General features: G+C 49.0%; 4 protein-coding genes across 7 annotated transcripts in view; 1 reads left to right on the plus strand and 3 right to left on the minus strand.

Moving 5' to 3' along the window:
• LOC120951265 (farnesol dehydrogenase-like) lies at nt 1–1,124 on the minus strand. The gene is made up of 2 exons (XM_040369867.2): nt 362–1,124; nt 1–296 (listed from the first exon to the last, which is right to left on the minus strand). Exons 1-2 carry the CDS (start codon nt 923–925, stop codon nt 123–125), a joined length of 738 nt encoding a protein of 245 aa, XP_040225801.2. The 5' UTR covers nt 926–1,124; the 3' UTR covers nt 1–122.
• Nucleotides 1,125–4,218: 3,094 nt separating this feature from the next.
• On the minus strand, nt 4,219–13,235 carry LOC120948674 (uncharacterized). Its single transcript, XM_040365279.2, has 4 exons — nt 12,918–13,235; nt 12,781–12,858; nt 5,659–5,828; nt 4,219–5,587 (listed from the first exon to the last, which is right to left on the minus strand). Exons 1-4 carry the CDS (start codon nt 13,068–13,070, stop codon nt 4,345–4,347), a joined length of 1,644 nt encoding a protein of 547 aa, XP_040221213.2. The 5' UTR covers nt 13,071–13,235; the 3' UTR covers nt 4,219–4,344.
• LOC120948673 (uncharacterized) lies at nt 6,042–12,451 on the minus strand. 2 transcript variants are annotated; one of them, XM_040365278.2, is made up of 2 exons: nt 9,801–12,451; nt 6,042–9,724 (listed from the first exon to the last, which is right to left on the minus strand). In XM_040365278.2, exons 1-2 carry the CDS (start codon nt 11,557–11,559, stop codon nt 6,738–6,740), a joined length of 4,746 nt encoding a protein of 1,581 aa, XP_040221212.2. In that variant the 5' UTR covers nt 11,560–12,451; the 3' UTR covers nt 6,042–6,737. The 2 variants fall into 2 exon arrangements, with proteins under 2 accessions (XP_040221212.2, XP_040221211.2); XM_040365277.2 differs by having other exon boundaries at nt 6,042–9,727; nt 9,801–12,450.
• Nucleotides 13,236–13,528: 293 nt separating the features above from the next.
• The window catches only part of LOC120947615 (ankyrin repeat domain-containing protein 11-like), a 39,540-nt gene continuing 35,367 nt past the window's right edge, over nt 13,529–17,701 (plus strand). The window contains exons 1-4 of one of the 3 annotated variants that reach the window (XM_040363081.2): nt 13,529–13,628; nt 14,158–14,308; nt 14,374–14,544; nt 16,158–16,415. In XM_040363081.2, coding sequence (XP_040219015.2) covers nt 13,608–13,628; nt 14,158–14,308; nt 14,374–14,544; nt 16,158–16,415 — 601 coding nt within the window. In that variant the 5' untranslated portion in view covers nt 13,529–13,607. Of the gene's footprint in view, nt 13,629–13,833; nt 14,002–14,157; nt 14,309–14,373; nt 14,545–16,157; nt 16,416–17,701 lie in introns of those variants that run through there. The other 2 variants (XM_040363082.2, XM_040363080.2) reach the window with 2 other exon arrangements.

Genomic DNA, 17,701 nt, shown 5'->3' on the forward strand with positions numbered 1-17,701 from the left:
TTATACTGTTTTAGCCTAGTTTATTTAATGCATCGCTTGGCATTGCCCTGGTGCGTTGCAGGCATTATTCTTGCACAGCCACACACACGCACCTGTCGCTATCTTACACACGATTTAACTGTCTACATGACTTCCCCAACCGGCTTGATGATGAGCTCGTGCACCTGTACGTGGGGCGGTGTGCCGATGGCGTACAGTACGGCCGCCGAGATGTCTTCCGCCTCGAGCAATGGCATTTCTTCCGGAATAGGAATACCGTCCAGAATTTCCGTCTTCACTGCACCAGGGCTAACGCTCTAAAAGAAGAGAAACAATTTTATGAGGAAAAGGACATTTAAATCTCTTCTCTCGCCGTACTTACCGTCACCTTAATCTTCGTACCAGCGTCCCGCATCTCGTGGCGCATCGTTTCCGTGATCGCGCGCACCGCATGCTTCGTACCGGGGTAGATGTTAAGCTTCGGGAAGTTCGGCACACTGTGGCCGGCAATGCTGCTGATGTGCACAATGTGCCCATCCACCTTCCGGTCCACCATCGACTTGTAGGCCCACTGGCTGCACAGCACCAGCCCCGTCACGTTCGTGTCCAGCACGGCGCGCAGATCGGCCGCCGTACCGAGGTCGAGCAGATTGTTCTGGCGCACGATGCCGGCATTGTTTACCAGCACGTCCACCCCACCGTACGTGTCCGCGATGCGCTGGAACGTCCGCTCGATGTCGGTTTCGATCGAAACGTCACACTTCATCGCGTGAAGCCGGTTGGCCGCTTCCTTCGGCAGCTGCTGCTTCAGCTGTTCGACTCGCTCGACACGCCGGGCCAGTCCGATCGTAATCATGCCGGCTTTGGCCAGATCTTTGGCAATCTCGGCCCCGATGCCAGAACTGGCGCCCGTCACTACCGCTACCTTACCGTTCCAACGATCCATCTTTAGCGTGTGTGTGTGTGTTGGGAGGAAAGCTGTGTCAATTCGATCTCTGCAATAAAGCCACGCAGTAACACGGCTGATGTTGCACTGTTTTCACACCTCCGATGATGGATGGTAATCGCACGACTGAATGGGTGACGGTCGTGCTGGTCGCTTTTTGACTAGAAATATCATCAACGCGATTTACGATGACTTGCAGATTACTGGTACGAAAGCGGGGCGTGGAACTACGAAAGAGGGAGAACCAACAGTGCAAGCAGGATTCGAGATTTCGAGTGGCTAGTCGTGTGCCCCGTTCCCGATGCCCCAATCGCTTTCTAACACACACCTTTACACGCAGAGGCGAATGAGCATTTGGTCGATCAGTGGCACTCAACCTGTTTGCTATTGAAGCGCTATGACGCGGTCGGCTGGTCGTTATCTTGAAATACGTTTTTCTTCAGATTACACTTTACACATCACGCATCACAGTATCAAGTAAATGTGGTTCTATTATTTACCCTCACAACATCGCTACGCACCCGAACTTAGCACCACTGATAATTGACCCACACAGGCGCGACAAATTACGCGAGAAGGCAAACAGAAACGGCTCGACTCCCTCTCACAAGGGCCACCCGATATGGACATCTCGTGTGTTTGTGTGTGCCTTAAGTTTGAGGGAAACAATTCTTCCTCATCACCAACAAACGGAAAGATGCTCACTCATGCTCTTGATGAGAGCTGCCAGCCCGTCCGCCCGTCCGCCCGCTCGCTAATAGACTCGATCATTACATCGTTACCTTTACATTCCACCAAACTGTGTGTAACTGCGCATCGGTTTGCATCATGCGTATGCGGAACAGACGACAGGTGGATGATTCTACCGGAACTACAAAACACACACACACACATCTGCATTCCCACCCACCCCCTGTCTCGCCCCACTTGACGATTCCTGGCACATAAGTAGCGGCGCGTTTGGATTTGGAAGCGACCCTATTAAGGCACGTGGACGTCCATTTCTAATCAATCATCGCACGTTTGTGGATAATCAGTTGACAGTTTATCTTATCAGATTCGCTTGCTGGTGGGTGCTGGTGGTAGGGAAGCAATCAACAAGATGGATAAAAGTAGAAACTCACGGTTGTGTGTATGGTGCTGCGGTGATATGGTCATGTTTAAGCGAGAGGTCCATGTTTGAGAGGTACTGCTAAGAAAAGAAGTTGTTTAGGAAGTTCGCAAACTAGCTTCTTTTGCGTGAGAACCTTGTTGGGGCATGCGCTAGTGTGATTTCATCATCTACTCCAGATGAGTAATCCATTTCTTCATAGTCCTACAACGTTAGAAATGCTTTATAATCTCATCATTTGTTGTTAAATTATGTCAACGGTCTTCTTGAAACAGTTTAATATGTGGTCTTCAGCAGAATAATTGATTGATTAACTTCTTGGTTAACTTCTTTTAAGTGATAATATCCTTAAATAGAAGAATTGAAATTACTACAGACATGATCACAAGAAATTGCTATCCGAAAATCTGAAGCTATCTTAAATAGTGATATGCGTAAATATATCAAATTTTGCCGTAGTCGTGGAGATCTATTTCCGTCGCAAGCCGAATGCTAAATTTGAGTGGCGCAAGTGGGAATACGAAAGGACCCAAGCAACTCCACATAATTCCGAATGATTCCAGACAACTCTTATTGCGATGAAATGAGTTGGTTTTGAATCATCCGGAGTTGTCTAAATTCATCCAGACTTGTCCAGAGTAGTCCAGATTCATCTGGAGTCGTTCAGAGGGAGATGTCGAGAGTCGTTTGATGGGTAAATTGAAATGTTTTCCAGATTCGGATCGATCAAATTCCGGTACTTGTGAGGGATAATCCAGAGTGGATTCGGGGATCAACTCCGACTTCGGCGCTCAAAACATGAATCCGACTCAGGATCATAATCAGATTCTACTCCGGAATTCCGGATGAGTCCAGTCAAGTCCGATGAAGTCCGGATGAGTCCTAATGAGTTCGAATGAGTTCGGATGATTCCGGAAGAGTCCTGCGGCTTATTCCAGGATTATCGATCGATTCGACTCTGGAAAAAAGCTGGTTTCTACCCATCACTATCCAGTATAACCCGAACTGAGGCTTTTTCAATCGAGGAGATGACTGTGATTGTCTTTAGACGACTCCTATTAAGTCCAGATGATTCCTGGTGGGAATATAATAGACAAATTAAAAATTAAAAAGATCCGTATTTGAATCACCTGGAGTTGTTCATATTCAACGTGAGTTGTCCAGAATCATCGGGATTGATTTGAAATTGATCCGAAGTTATCCAGAATCATCCGGAGTCATCTAGAATCATTTCACAATAATTGCGAGTAGTAAAGATTCATCCATAGTTTAATATGTCCGGATTCATCCGAAGTTATCCGGAAGCATCCTGAGTTGTTAAGAGCCGTATCAAAACGCCCAAGCATGTCCAGAGTCGTACCGAGTTGACCGAACACGTTCTGAATTACGGTTGGTTCGAATCGCCATCTCGAATCTTGTGTTGGTTCAGAATAGGATTCAGCGTTTCAGAGCTGGTTTAGGAATGGATATAAGATTCTACTCCGAAATCTTCTTCTTCTTCTTCTTCTTGGCCTGCTCCTGTATGAGCACGTCTCGTAGACATGGCCAGGTCGTCAATCCGTTTCCAAGAAACTCGGTCCAGGGCTGCAGTCCTCCAACCACGGCTGCATCCGATCTCCGACAGGTTCGACACCACCTGATCCAGCCAACGAGCTCGCTGCGCTCCTCTACGCCGTGGTTCATCCTCCTTCTCCACACGACCTGCTCGCACACACCGCCAAAGATAGTCCTTAACACCCGCCGTTCGAAAATGGCGAGTGCGTTAGCGTCCTTCGTTAGCATAGTCCAAGACTCGTACCCGTAGAGGACTACCAGACGAATCAGTGTTCGATATATGGCGCATTTCGTGTGTTGCTGGAGTCTTCTGGATCGCAGGAGTTTGTGGAGCCCGTAGTAGGCACGACTTCCCTGAACAATGCACCTTCGGATTTCGCTGTTTACGTTGTCGTCCGAAGTTACGATCGTACAAAGGTAGCAGAACTCCTCTACCACCTCGACATCGTCACGGCTCTACTCCGAAATACACATATCTAATTTTAGGATATTATTTGTCAAATTTTTCATTAATTCCTCAATGTTTGTCATCATCGTCAAAAGGGGTTTCTCTCACGTTAATTACATGTCCTTCTGCTTAGCAATCAATTGCATGTAATTTATACTTCACAGCCCCTGAAAACAGCAATCACGATCACGATAATTTGTATTTCATATTTAAGTTCACGGTAAATAAACGTGTGTCCCAAAATATAAGATAAATCAAAATAATATTCCCCTCCCACCCCCCTTCATTGAGACGGACAGCCAACATTCAGTCCCAGGTTTCGTCACAATCTTCCAACGTCATACCGGTCACGCCCTGGCGAGCCTTGGCAGTCGCCTCGTCCTCCTCCGGCTCCCACGCCGGATACTGATCGTCCATCTCGTACTCGCCGTAATCGTCAATCCGTCCCTCATCCGAATCATCATCCTCGTCGTCATCCTCCAGCGGCAAAACGATCACATCATCCGCTCCAATCTGATACTCCGCCCGTATCAGCACCTGTCGCACCTCCTCCAAACTAGCCACCTCCATGCCCATACAATTGTGCACCGCACTCAGCGGCACGAGATACCGATCCTGCTCGGGTGCGAGGAAATCTTCGCCAAAATTGCGCAACCGTCGTAGCTGATATTCTGCCGCCTCGCGTATACGCTGCTCGCGGGGCCGATCATCCGGCAGCGCCACCGGGTACACCTCGCTCGAAATCAGCCAATACTCACGGTCCGGTTCGATCGGTTCCTCTTCCTCGAAATTACCGCTATCGTTTCTTGTGCGCATTGCGCGCGCTTCCTCCTCCGGTATGTGCATTTCGATCGCGGATCCAAACTCGTCGTCATCGTCACCGTAGCCGCCTGCATCGCCACCGTAACCGTACTCATCGTCACTGTCACCATGGTCCAGATCGTCAATAACATCTCCATACTCTCGCCACCGTTCTTCAGCAACGACATCGTCACCGATCGAGAAACAGTGTTCCACCACCGCTCCAGCGCCGCTGATGGCTGGTTCACCGCCGGCAGCAGCCTCTGCACTGGGCTCAGTAGGTTGTGCCGGCTGTACTAAAACCACTTCCCCTATATTGGGATCATACACTGCCTGTGGCCCTGAGGGGGTGGTTGCATTTGCAGGCTGCTCTGACAAAACGTTGGCAACCGATCGCTGTTCCGTTGCGACAACCGGTGGCAAAGCATCAATGAAATCACGCCGTACAAATACCGCCAGCTGGCTCACACAGCCAATCGCTTCCGAGCCAGCCGGGGCCGGTCCGATGCCGAAATATTTGACCCGATAATCGGGATACCGCTGGCAGATGGATTCAGCCCACGCCTCGAACTCTGCTCGCGTCCACTCGAACTTGTGATCGTCATGGCGGAATCCGTTCGCCAACAGACCATCAAACAGGACGTTATATTCAGCATTGGGAGTGGAAAACAGAGCCACCTTTGGTCGGACAAAACCGAACACATTCTCCGGCACCTTGTCCAGGACGGGCTGGTGCAAATGTTCGATGCTGTAAAGTGGACAAGGAATTGAAAGCGTTTTGAATGAAGAACGAAAGACTCTCTTTTGCCCGTTACCTACATTTCGATGCCTATCACAACGTCCGTGCCCTCGAGACACTCGTGCGGTTCGGCAATGTTGCCACGCCATACCTCCACCGTGAGCGGTTTAACCGGGGGCGATAAGTGGTCGGTGAGCAGTGGTTGGACCAAGTTTTTGCATTGCCGTAGAAGTCGCTCATCGATATCGACCTGCGGAGAGATAGAAATGGCAAACGATATGGATAAAACACTTTAAGAACAATGGCATGATAAAAGCGAGTCCGATAAAAAATACTTCCTTTATCACGACGACAAAGAGAAGAAACAATGATGATGTTCTTTTAAACTAGGAGAATTTTCATTCCTTCTCACAACAGACGAATTGTTGTGATATACACAAAATGGTTACAGTAGTAATGCACATATAGTGGGCACACACGTGTTTCTCTTTTTTATTACAACTGCTTGTTGTACTTTTTTAATACAAAAATTGCTTAATAACTTAAAGGGAATTCCGGACCATCAGATTGGTGATATTGACACTTGCCGAGCCGATCGATACAAGCGCTCACTTACCCCGGGGCTAGATTTACTGTACAATTCAAATAAAATAGTTTATTATGCAACTATTATTCACCTTTTTTACACAGGATACACACCTTACCCTTGCCCTGATCACACAATCTCATTCAATCTCAACTCCACTAAGAACTGGCCGACAGAAGGGGAAAGACAAAAGGGGCATGAGTGCACTATTTGATCGGAAGCAAACACGCTACGACGTGTAGGCCAGTGTAGGAAAACAAATGATATTAAAAATGGATACAAATAAGAGAGTGTTAAAATGGAACACCGCCTTAAGGGAAGATCTCATCAATAAGTTAAATAGTCTTTATACGAACTGAACGGTTCATCCTGTTGGGTCCATGTTGGTCCAAAGGACCACTCAAAAAACCGTGATTGTGTAGAGTTGGGCCATTCCAAGGAAGGATAAATTAAACATTCGCACCTTAACCGATACGCATGATGTGATTGAGGATCTTCTTCTTCGTTCCTCCTCCCCAAGAAACCTTTCTCCATCTTTGGCAGCAGCCAATTTGGGTGCTTCCCCCCCTGTGTTCACACGAAACGATTCTCCATCAGCTGCTTCCAGAAGGAGGGCGGTTTCCGGTTGATCATCGTCGTCAGCATCAGCTTGATTCGATCGCTGATCGGATAGTCCGGGCACCAGCAGCTTAGCCGCTGGAACACGTCCACAAAGCCGAACCGGCTGAACTTGATCAGACCCGCTATTGCTTCCTCCTGTATCGTGCTATTTCCTTCCGCCAGCTGCACGATGGTGGTGAAAATTTGCATCACACGCGATGCATCCTCGCTGGAGGGTTGCGTCTTCATGATGGACGCGATGGTAAATATGCACGTCACGATCCGCTCGTCCAAGCTTCCCGGCAAAGAGGTACTGCTGCTGCTGGTGGTGCTACCAGCGCTACTACTACTACAACCAGGGATTGCAGCCAACGAAGAGCTGCCGCTGCTGGTAGCCCCACCACTGGCTCGCATCAGCTCGTATTGCTTGAGGTAATCGTTCAGCAGTGGATAGATCCGCTTCTGGATGATGTGCAACCGGGCCCAATCGTACCCGTTCCGTTTGGCCACCAGTATGAGCGAGTGGGCCACGTTGCGCAGCTTGTTGGCACGAATCTTCTCGACCAAGTTCACCACCAGCTCTTCGTAGGTCGGGCTCGCCAGCTGGTAGCCGTACGTGTTGCGCAGCAGCCAGAGCAGCTCTCGCTTTTTAAACAGCGCCGCGTCGGGAGACCCCACAAAGCTATCCTGATAGTTCACGTTCATCAGGATCGTCCGTATCGTGGCAATCATCGCATCGGCATTGTCGTAGTGTGGGCTGCCCTTCTTGGGCAGCGCGAATGGGAAGGCGCGCAGCACGTAGTACACGAGCGGCAAACACTTAAACCCGAAGTAGTACATGCACTTGAAGATGTACAGCCGAACGTTGTACTGTCGCTTCCAGGGCATCTCGCTCGGTTTGCTGTCCTCTAGCCCGATGTACAGGAACGTGAGGGCGATCAGTGCGGGCACCGGCAGCGTATCGCCCTTCAGCTGGAACATCCGGCGGTCCAGCTCGCGCGTCAGCACGTCCTCGAGCGTCGCCAGCCCGTAGCCGAGATGGCGCACAATCAGTATCAGCTTCTGGTGTGTCAGCGGCAACGGTGGAGCGGGCGGTGAACATATCACATTCACCGCTATGTCCCCACAGGAAGCCACCATCTCGAGCATGGTCAGCGCGATGAGCCGCACGTCGTGCGTGCAGTCCAGCACGGCCGTTAGCGTATCGTTCACGACCACTTCCGTCCAGTCCGGATTGTTCAGGTAGGCGGCCAGAATGTCGGTAAGCTTCTGCAGCAGCTGCTTTTCCTGCGCGTTCGTACGGCCGGTGAACTTGTGGCTCTTCTCGTGCCATTTGTGGGTGTCGTAGAGGGTGATAAATTTGTAGATCGGTTCTTTGCGATCGTGTGCCTGCTGCTGTAGCTGCTGATGGAGGTCCACGTGAAACAGTGGTATCCGGGGCGGTGGAACGGTAGTGCTGGGCTCCCGGTCACTTGGAAGGGGCGGCGAGAGTGGTGAATCCGTTGCGGAACCGATCGGGTAGGTGCAGTGCGTTGCAACAGATAGACCCCTTTCGTGCGGCGAGAGAGGTGAATCCGTTGCGGAACCGATCGGATAGGTGCAGTGCGTTGCAACGGATAGACCCGTTTCGTGCGCTGGCGGTGACATGGGAGAGTCCTGAACGGTCATGCACGATAGTGGTACAACGGTGGCTGCCTCTTCCGGAAGAGACTCCATATCTATGTCGATTAGCAGCTCACCCGTACTATCCAAATCGTCCACCTGCTCCTCCATCACTTCTCCTTCCTCCAATGCGGTTGCCATGGCAGGCACAGTACTGTCGTCATCCGTGACGTCGCTAGGGGAGGATTCCACTGCTTCAGGGTTGCTTTCAGCGATTGCTTCCTGTTGCGGCTGGACTTTACTAACAGATTTCTCCTCCACTTTCTCGCTATCTTCAACTATCCTCCTTTCAACGGGTGAACTACCTTTAGCCAAGGGCTCCAGGTCTTTTTGTTCGTTGGAAGAATCTGTCAAATCCTTCACCTCTTCTATTCGCTCAATATTCGAACTATCGCTCGTTACTGTCGCCACTTTGGACGGTACCGACACTTCAGCATCCCCACCAGCTGCTTCTTTTGGAGTGCTAACGTCTGCTTCTTCTTCTTCTATCACGACGGCTGCAGCTTCATCGTTTTCGTTCGCCAGATCCACAAACTCCTCGAACCGGTCGGCAATCGGGGACAGAGGCTTACAATGCACATCCGTCAGCGTGCCCAACATTGCCGCCCTGATGGAGGAGAACTTTTGATCCCAATCGTCCTCCAACAGGAACTCGGTCGTGGGCGATGTACGACCGCTGGTCGGTTCGGGCGAGCAAAGTCGCAACCGCTTGGAGGCGTGAGGTAGTACCGATCCTGACTGTGCCGTTTCGTCCGAGCGACGAATGCGCAGCTTTCGCTTGCTGATAGGCGGCTGGGTAGGTGTTTTAAACTGGTCCTTCACCAGCTGGTTCGTTTCCTTTACCTTAATTGGGGAAACGAACGTTTCGGTTGTATTTGGCGGGTAGTAACTGTTCGCCACCGTCGGTGGTGTCGACGGACGAGGTACAGTAGGTAATGGTTGTTCATCTGGTAGTTCAGGGCAGAAGGAGGGGGCTGCTGCTACCTCCAGTTCAGGCACACAGGTTACTTCCGACGCATCCTTCTGCGTAGTAGTCGCTTGCTTTGGAGGAGTATCGTTTGCGCTTGCGACGGGCGAGCTGGCGCATACTTGATTGGTGTCCTTTAAGGGAGGAGGAACATCGGCTTCTCCTTCCTCCATCTGCTGCAGCTGCAACGCTATCCGATCGACCTCATCGTCTAGCAGTGGTGTTTCAGGTGTTGAAGACGTTGATAAAGGTAAACGAGTAGAATTATTTTCCTTCCCTTCACTACAGCTCTTCGATACCGCTTCGGTACCATTAGTTACTATGCTTTGAGCTACTGAAAGTACAAAACAAATACAGCAATTAGCATACAGTATCGCTGAATCTCCTTCCATTCTTTAAAAACTTACCTTCGATTCTCGATTCATCATTTACACTTCGAGTGGTTTGGAGTGGTGGTGGCGAGCTGCACGAAACAGCAGTAACCCGCTCGACCAGGACAACTTCGGGCTCACTATTGCTTATCTCTTTGGTTGGCGCTGCCGGCGGCACAACCTCAACCTCCTTCTCGACGACCAAAACACCACCGCCGTCCTCCACCGGACTAGTCGCACGTTCGATTCTCCGCTCCGGCGTCGGTTCCCGGGACCTCTCTCCAGCTGCGGCAGTGGCCACATTCGGTGTTACAGTAGGCGTGCCACGCTCTTTACCATACCCAGCGGCGGCCACAACCGTCGCTCGCACGTTTGAAAACATTGTGCTCATAAACTCGGACTCCCGGCGTCCGTCCGCCTCGATCATGTCGCGGATGGTGGTGAGCTGTTCGTTGAGCATGTTGTAACACTGACCATCGAACCGGCGTCCGCTGCTCAGCAGCATAAAGATGCTCTCCCCCAGTAACGTCCAGATGGTGGACAGGTGCGGATGCATGCTGCCGAACGTATCGTCCGCATCGAACGCACCGAAGCCCGGCGGAGCGGGATAGTCTTCCTTCTTGATCTTGCCGAACAGCTGCTCGGCGACGGACGTGTACTGCTGCTGGAACGGTGTCATCCCACCGTCGCCGGGCGTCCGGTAGTCGATGCGCTTGCGAATGTTTTTCAAATTCGTCATCGTACCGCACGTTACCAGGGATGGCCTTTCCGGTTCCACGGTTGGTTCTACAGTTGGTTCCACCGTTGGTTCCACTGTTGGTTCCACCGTTGGTTCTGTCTGTGTGCCGACTGACTCGCACAGCGGCAAGATTTCCGCAATGGGCGACAGCAGCTGCGGGGGCAGCGGGACACATTCGCGTAGGATTTCGTCCACCGATTTGTGCGTCACCTCGGGGAAGTTTACGCCAACGTCGACGCGCTTGATAAACACGGACGTGCACGTTGCCCTCGTGATGGTGGACATGCTGTGCATGGTCGCTTTGTCGCAGAATGTTTTACTGACCGGCTGCTCCGTCGGCTGCTCTTCCACCAAACGCTCCAGCTCCATCGCGTCCGTCCCGCAGTCTCGCAGCTCCGGTCGCTCCGGGCACAGCTCCTCCGCCGTGTTGGTCGACCCATTTCGCACCTCCACCGGCACGGTTTGGCTCTCCTGGTCCACCATTGCAGCCGATCTGGTGCGACCCTTCCGTCGCCTGCTGCGATGGTTCGGTGCCTGCTGGATGAACGCTTTCACGTCGTCCGGCAGGTTGAGCAGATCCACCGTTGCCATGTGTTGCTTCAGCTCGCGCTTTTTGCTCGACTCGATCGGATCGCACGGCAGCGAGAAGTACCGTATCAGGTCGGTGATGAGCGACTGGTACCGGTGCTCCTTCTCCTCCTGCTGCCGATCCTTCTCCGCCAGCCGCTCCATCAGTATCAGATCGGCATTGATCTTGTCGCTGTCCGCGATCAGGCACCGCTCCTCCAGCTGCTTGCACTGGCTTACGTAAGTGGCCAGCTGTGCTTCGGCCCGCGCCGCCTTGGCCACCTCCGCCTCGTACAGCGTCTTGAGCTGCAGGGCCGATTCGCGCAGGGATGAGATCTTTTCCCGCAGCCGGTCGTTTTCCTCCTTCTGCTGCTTGTTCTGCCGCACCAGCTTGTCCGTGCTGGCCAGCGTGCTGGCGATTACGTTCAGATCGAACGCGCTCATGTTATCATCCCCGATGGCGCTATAAATAAAATCGTCCCCGCTCATCGTGCTGTTGTTGTTGTTGTGCAGCGCGGCCGGAACTTTACAAATTTCACTTTTTGTTTGTGGGTGTATGTGTGGACCAGCAGGACAGCAAACGCACCTGCGCCTTCGACTTTGAGGTAGTAGCAGACGGGGGCTGTGACGCTGGCTCTAGATGCAATCGTTAGCAATGCGCAACGCTACACTGCACTCCGAACGGGAAATTCGTGGCAGAAATTGGGAAAAAGGATGCACAGGATAGCACACCAACACACCGGCAAAACGCACTAGCGGTCCGCGATAACATCGGTACAGATTCTGAACCGAAACGCCGGGATCAATGTGTCACGTTTTTTCTCGTTCTGGTGTGCTTCTGTGTCGGTGTGTGTGTGCGTGTAGTGTCCTTTCGCTTGCGCTTTATCTAGCAGCCCGCTACACATTCATTCACTTGCAATTTCACACACGCGCGCGTACTCGGCAGACCAGGATGGGGACCGTGGTGCAATGACTTGTCGCGGACGGGTGGTGGTCGAAGAAAGGGGAGGGGAAGGGTACTCTTTCCGATTCACACGCTACTTGCTTCGCGCACTATGTCCTTGGTGGGCACGAACTGTTTGTCGGTGCAGGATCGCTGTGCACTGTCACGGCCATTCTTCGCGGCGAAGGCTACGCTTGCACGGAACTGGCTCGGTAGGATGTTTCTATCGACATCGCCATTCCGAAAGCTATTTTTTGCAGTGAAAGCAGCGGAGAATCCGTGGTGGTGAATCTCTTCTTTCCCCCTAGCAGCACTTCACATGTTTTGACAGCATGCGGTAACTGTCACGCTGACGTTTCGCACGTTCCCTTCGGAAACGAATCGGCCTTTGCGAAACGGAGCTAGGCGCAAACTACACAACACTGAAGGGAAAATGTGTTTATGAAAGCATTTTTCCTCACAAGAAGAAAAAAAAAATGCTGCATTCAACAGCATATTAAAATTGCTGAGATAAAATGAACTCAAATTAACCAGAGTTATTTAAATTTAAGTCATTGGGATTCCGATTGCCTTGCTCGTTATTTCCCATTGGAAATCCTATTGGAATCTTGTTGCTCAATATGTTTCCAACGTGTTTGTTGCTGTTGCTCATTTTGGCTATTGCGTTTGTTATCTTTTCACAGCCCGTTATCCATGTGTTAAACTTTCCATATATCATTATGTATAAAATTGTTACACTATAATCAGATGCTAAATGATATAAATACCTCTAATATTTTCTCTACCGCTGGCAGTGTACGGAGCAGTCGAAAGAATTTCATCTCGGCACAGCCAAACTCAACGATCTACGGAATAAGGGAAGGTTGAAATCAATACTGAATGTCTCTCTTCGCGACAGCAGTACCTTCTTGAACGAATCCTTCCAGTAATCCAGCTCGAGCAGATGAATAATGGTCCAGTACCGCTGCTCGTACACCGGCGGATCAAATCGGATCTTTTTGTTTTCATCGTAAAAACAGCTGTTGGTAAAATTCGGTGCAAGTGTTATGTTCTCCATTGGTATAAATTTCGGAGCAGGGAGAATACCAATGCACTATCCATTCATACGAGCTGCACTCGATGTGTCTTTCCTTGAGATGTTTCAGAAATATGAAAGCGGAGATGGATTTTGCGCCTCAATCCGATTGGTGATCCGGTTGTAAACAAAATGATGGCCTACTCTTCTGAAGCTCCACTTGACAGCCAGCTAAAATTGAAAGCAAAAACACGTTGACAATGGTCTTGAGCGGTGGTTAGGGATGATCAAAATTTGTGCAGTTATAATTTTTTTATATTTTTATTCTCTTATTATTCATCCTACGTAGCGTTGTTATCGTATAAAATATTTTTTTCTTTTTCTGATTTTATTTGATCAAACGAAACCAATATATTTTTCAAAAACTTTGCATTTTTAATAATAATTTTGGTCAAATATTCAATGACTCTCCTCTACTGTGCACAAAAGTTTCTAGATCAGCAAACGTCAAGTTGCGACGTCAAAAAAAAATGTCGCAGCTAGAAATGGCAAGAAGAAGACATCGTTTGTCACTTTGAAATGAGCAACTTCCAAAAGAAAGTGAGTTTTATTTCGAAATATTACCCATGTTCCCCCTTTCCAGTGTGCCAAATATAGGTTATTACCGTTCACGAATACCTTCCCCACCTTCTTCCTGTGATGGAAAGTGTGGCAGCGTCCCGAGTGGGCCACAATTTGCGGCCAAATGTTCGGCGTGTTTGGCAAGCTTCATCCGCTTGGTGGTTGCTCCGCTACCGAACGATGCATTTGACCGGGAACGTCAATATGTTTCGTATTCCGGGATTTGTGTACATTTTTGTTGTGGTTCAATGTTGCTGCCAGCGTTTGGCGACGGTTTTGCGGCCGGGAAGTGATTGAGAAGCGAGTAACAGCGCCTCCCGAGATGGGCAGGCGGAGTGCCCCGGGAGCACCCGTAATGGCTTGTTTATATCGATCCATCATGACGTTCGGGGTATCGCCCGGGAGCCGCATCGCAATAGTTTCCGCACCCAGCACCCGCTTCATACATCGGAATGTTACCTTGCGGACTCTTTTTTTAACATCCAATCGCCTTCATTTTCATTGACAGGATGTAAGCGGTATGCCTTCATCATCAAGACCACGAGGAATGTCTGGGGCTGGATCGGGCGGATCTGGCCGACCAGCTGTTACGACGCCAATGTCCGAACGTCAGCAGATGGCATTGCTAATGCAGATGACTTCTGGCTCCAACGATGCAGGTACGGGTTTGCGAGCACACTTCCAGAAGAATCTCTTCCCTAACGGTTGATTTCGTTTGTTTTAGAAATGAGTCCCGGAGGTGCCAGTAGCAGTTCGGCACATTCGAGATCCTCCCGGGACAGGATTAACGAACGGGGCGAAACGGCGCTCCACATAGCGTCCAAAAAGGGCGATCAGGATTCGGTGAAGAAACTGCTCGAGCAGGGAGCCAATCCGAATGTCACCGATTTTGCTGGTAAGTTTAAGCTAATACCCGAAAGCAGCATGTTAGCGTTGTAGTTAGCTACTGGAAGCTTAAAGTAAACGGCTGGAGAATCTTAAATCTTTAAAACAAAGCCCTGGATAGATCAAATCACTTTCTGTGCACCAATTGGACCCAGTTTTTTGTGCAACATGCTTCTAGTTTCACTGTAAAGTAGATATGTTGGCCTTGGACTGATAAATGTAAAGATTTGTAACTAGGGAATGCGATAGATTTATCTGGAAAAGCATCCTCAGGTCAGTGTTGTAGTATACTCGTTAATTCGCACGACTATACAGGATGTCTGTCATGGTATCAAACTTCAAATGGACCGCTCTCTGTGTGTGAGTGTGAGTTACACTAATCAGTCACAGATAGCCAAGAACAGGTTAATACTAACTTGTGGTTGATGTGCCATTATAAAAGATTAACTGTTCCTGTTTTATTAAACTGCTATCATATTTGCAAACACTTCTGTTTGATGAATCCGCAAATCTTAGATTCTAGCGTAACTAATGTCCCAAAATCCTTATAGTATGTGAGATAGCCGTTTTAGAAGGTTGTTGGATTTGCTTACACGCATAAAGCCTTAATCATTTCTTAGTTTCTCCTCTTTGAATATTTCTCAGCGGCTGTCAATCGTTGGGACACTATCCATGTATGAGTCCCCATGAGTATATGTCCCCATGTAAGAGTATGTAGTCACAGACGTTATACATTTGCGTGCTCCTTTTATTCCTTTACATACATTTTTGTATAAACCTGTATCGTTTCAATTTCAAACATAGTTGATCAATATTTGCGTGTAAAGGCCGGGCTACATTGGTCGTACTCGCAAGTGTAATTTTTATTTTCACTAGCGCATCTGGCGACGACCAGCGCAAGCTAGATGTCGGTATAATTTATGTGTCAAAATTATCCATACTTGGTGTCTCATCAAGCTTCGAGCAGGCTACTTGTATGCCGTATGAAATGTTTATAAACGTCCATAAATTGCAACAAAATAGACCGTTAATTGTTGTTGGTGGATAAATCGTCATTCACACAAAGCGCTGGCAACATTTTTCCCCATCTTCCAACATCTTTCCATCATTGGGTAAAATTATAGCCTCCTGGACCCAAAACACTTTTTGACAGATAAATTATACCAGCCTCTAGCTTCGACCCGCCGCCGCTAGATGGCGTACGCGTTCACAAAAATTACACTCAGGAGTACGATCAATGTAGCCCGGCCTTAAGCAAGTTAGGGCTTTCTTCACGTATTGCCGTATTCAACTGGATTTGTTTGTCACGCAGTAGTCAAGACCATTTGTGGGGAAACAACCGACTACCGTGAAACGGGGGTTGAAGTTGTTAAAGGTAATTTCAGACCTTTCAACCATGAGAGCATGAAGACTGCCTGTATAATCCCGATACATCAATGTATAATCCTATGATTGAGGTGTATGTTGAGCCTCCAGGTATTAGAATTATCTAGCATCAGTCACCCAAAACGATTCGAATGTGCATTAGAGAGGCTATGCAACCAAATAAGTAAACCGATAAGATGTATCCTCAATCAATTGTCAAAAATTTAATCAATTTTCACCATTCCACTTCCCCTGCAGGATGGACGCCACTGCACGAGGCCTGCAATCACGGCCACTACAACGTTGCACTTGCCCTGGTTAAGGCGGGAGCGAACATTAATGCGACCGGCTTGGAAAATGATACGCCGCTCCACGATGCGGCCATTACCGGGCAGCTGAAGCTGGTAAAGATGCTTGTGGAACGTGGTGCCGATCCATCGTTCAAAAATCAGAAAGGAAAAACACCGTGCGACGTAGCGGCACCGGCTGTGTATAACTATCTGACGCAGGCAAGAGGTTAGTGACCTTTTTTTAAATGCTGTACCATTTTTTCTTTTAAATTCAATCATATATTCTAAAAAAAATTTCAATAATTGCTACACTCTCGACTCGTGAGCGGGAATTTTTGGTGTGTAACACATTCAATTTACTTCCATTGCGACGACAACATTTTCCATCTCAAAAACAACCAAATCAGCGTGAATAGTCTAAGGGATCTCCTTCCTTGCCTGTATCTAGATTCTTCCCTCCGTTATTGTACACAGAAACCGTAGCACAATAATTGCCCAATGGTGATTATCAATTACGCGCTCTCACCCCCATCCTGGGGAAGAACTTTTACGAGCCTTGGCCAACCCCCACGCACGAACAGCGTCGAATGCTTTCAAAGCGCCATTAATTGGTTTGAGCCCGCACTCAATCCAGACGCCCGGGCGCGTTCTGCTTCTGCGATGCGCGCAATCTTCGCCGTGGCGCCCTCGGTGTGGCTGTGTCCATTTTTAAATGGCATTTTTGGCGTCATCTGCCGCCAGGCACACACGGTCAACGAGCGTGTCAACCCAACCAGACGAACGACATTTATGTTTGAATTATTGGACTTTATCCTTTGCTCGGGTGTTCGCATTTGAATCGATTCCCAGGACAAGGAATGCCCTTTTTTGTTGGTCGATTGTAATTGTATTTAATTTTATTTGAAAGATTTATTGGTCACGCTACAACAATGACAGGAATGTGGTTGTTTATTTAACATACACTTCTTCTCTACCTATTGGTTATATCGACTCTTTTGGAGTGAATTGTTTTAATTTGTAATATTTCATATTGTACATAATCCTCTAAACGATATTTCTATTCTTCTTCTTCATTGGCACAACAACCGTTGTCGGTCAAGGCCTCAATGGTGAAGTGAGCTTGGCTTTCAGTGACTTATTGTTACCATAGCAGGATAGTCAGTCCTACATATGGGGGCACGGTCTATTCGGGGCTTGAACCTATGACGGGCATGTTGTTAAGTCGTACGAGTTGACGACTGTACCACCAAACCGGCCCGATATTTCTATTACTCTTAGGCAAAGAATTAGCTTTATCTTTTAACACTCATTTCTTCCCCGTCGCCCGGGCTCGGTGATTCTAATCGATAGAAAAATGATAGCACGTTCCCAAAAAAACGTGATGCCCGTATCGTTACCAAAACTCATTAATATTAATCTTGGGCCGCCGCCACCCGTCTTTGACGTCTGGTGAGGAGGGATATTTTTTATATTATTGCCGCTGTGGGTAGTACAATAAATGATTTCCCATAC

This window comes from Anopheles coluzzii, chromosome 2 (assembly GCF_943734685.1).
Source record: "Anopheles coluzzii chromosome 2, AcolN3, whole genome shotgun sequence".
Lineage (NCBI taxonomy): Eukaryota > Metazoa > Arthropoda > Insecta > Diptera > Culicidae > Anopheles > Anopheles coluzzii.

Bases quoted from the DNA above. Each gene is read 5' to 3' on its own strand.
- LOC120951265 (XM_040369867.2), bottom strand. From the start codon at position 925: ATGGATCGTTGGAACGGTAAGGTAGCGGTAGTGACGGGCGCCAGTTCT. The intron at 297-361 runs GTAAGTACGGCG...CTCTTCTTTTAG, and splicing joins GTACGAAGATTAAGGTGACG to AGCGTTAGCCCTGGTGCAGT.
- LOC120948673 (XM_040365277.2), bottom strand. From the start codon at position 11,559: ATGAGCGGGGACGATTTTATTTATAGCGCCATCGGGGATGATAACATG. The intron at 9,728-9,800 runs GTAAGTTTTTAA...TTGTACTTTCAG, and splicing joins TGATGAATCGAGAATCGAAG to TAGCTCAAAGCATAGTAACT.
- LOC120948674 (XM_040365279.2), bottom strand. From the start codon at position 13,070: ATGGAGAACATAACACTTGCACCGAATTTTACCAACAGCTGTTTTTAC. The intron at 5,829-12,780 runs GTATTTATATCA...ATCTCTCCGCAG, and splicing joins CGGTAGAGAAAATATTAGAG to GTCGATATCGATGAGCGACT. The intron at 5,588-5,658 runs GTAGGTAACGGG...TCCACTTTACAG, and splicing joins GTTGTGATAGGCATCGAAAT to CATCGAACATTTGCACCAGC.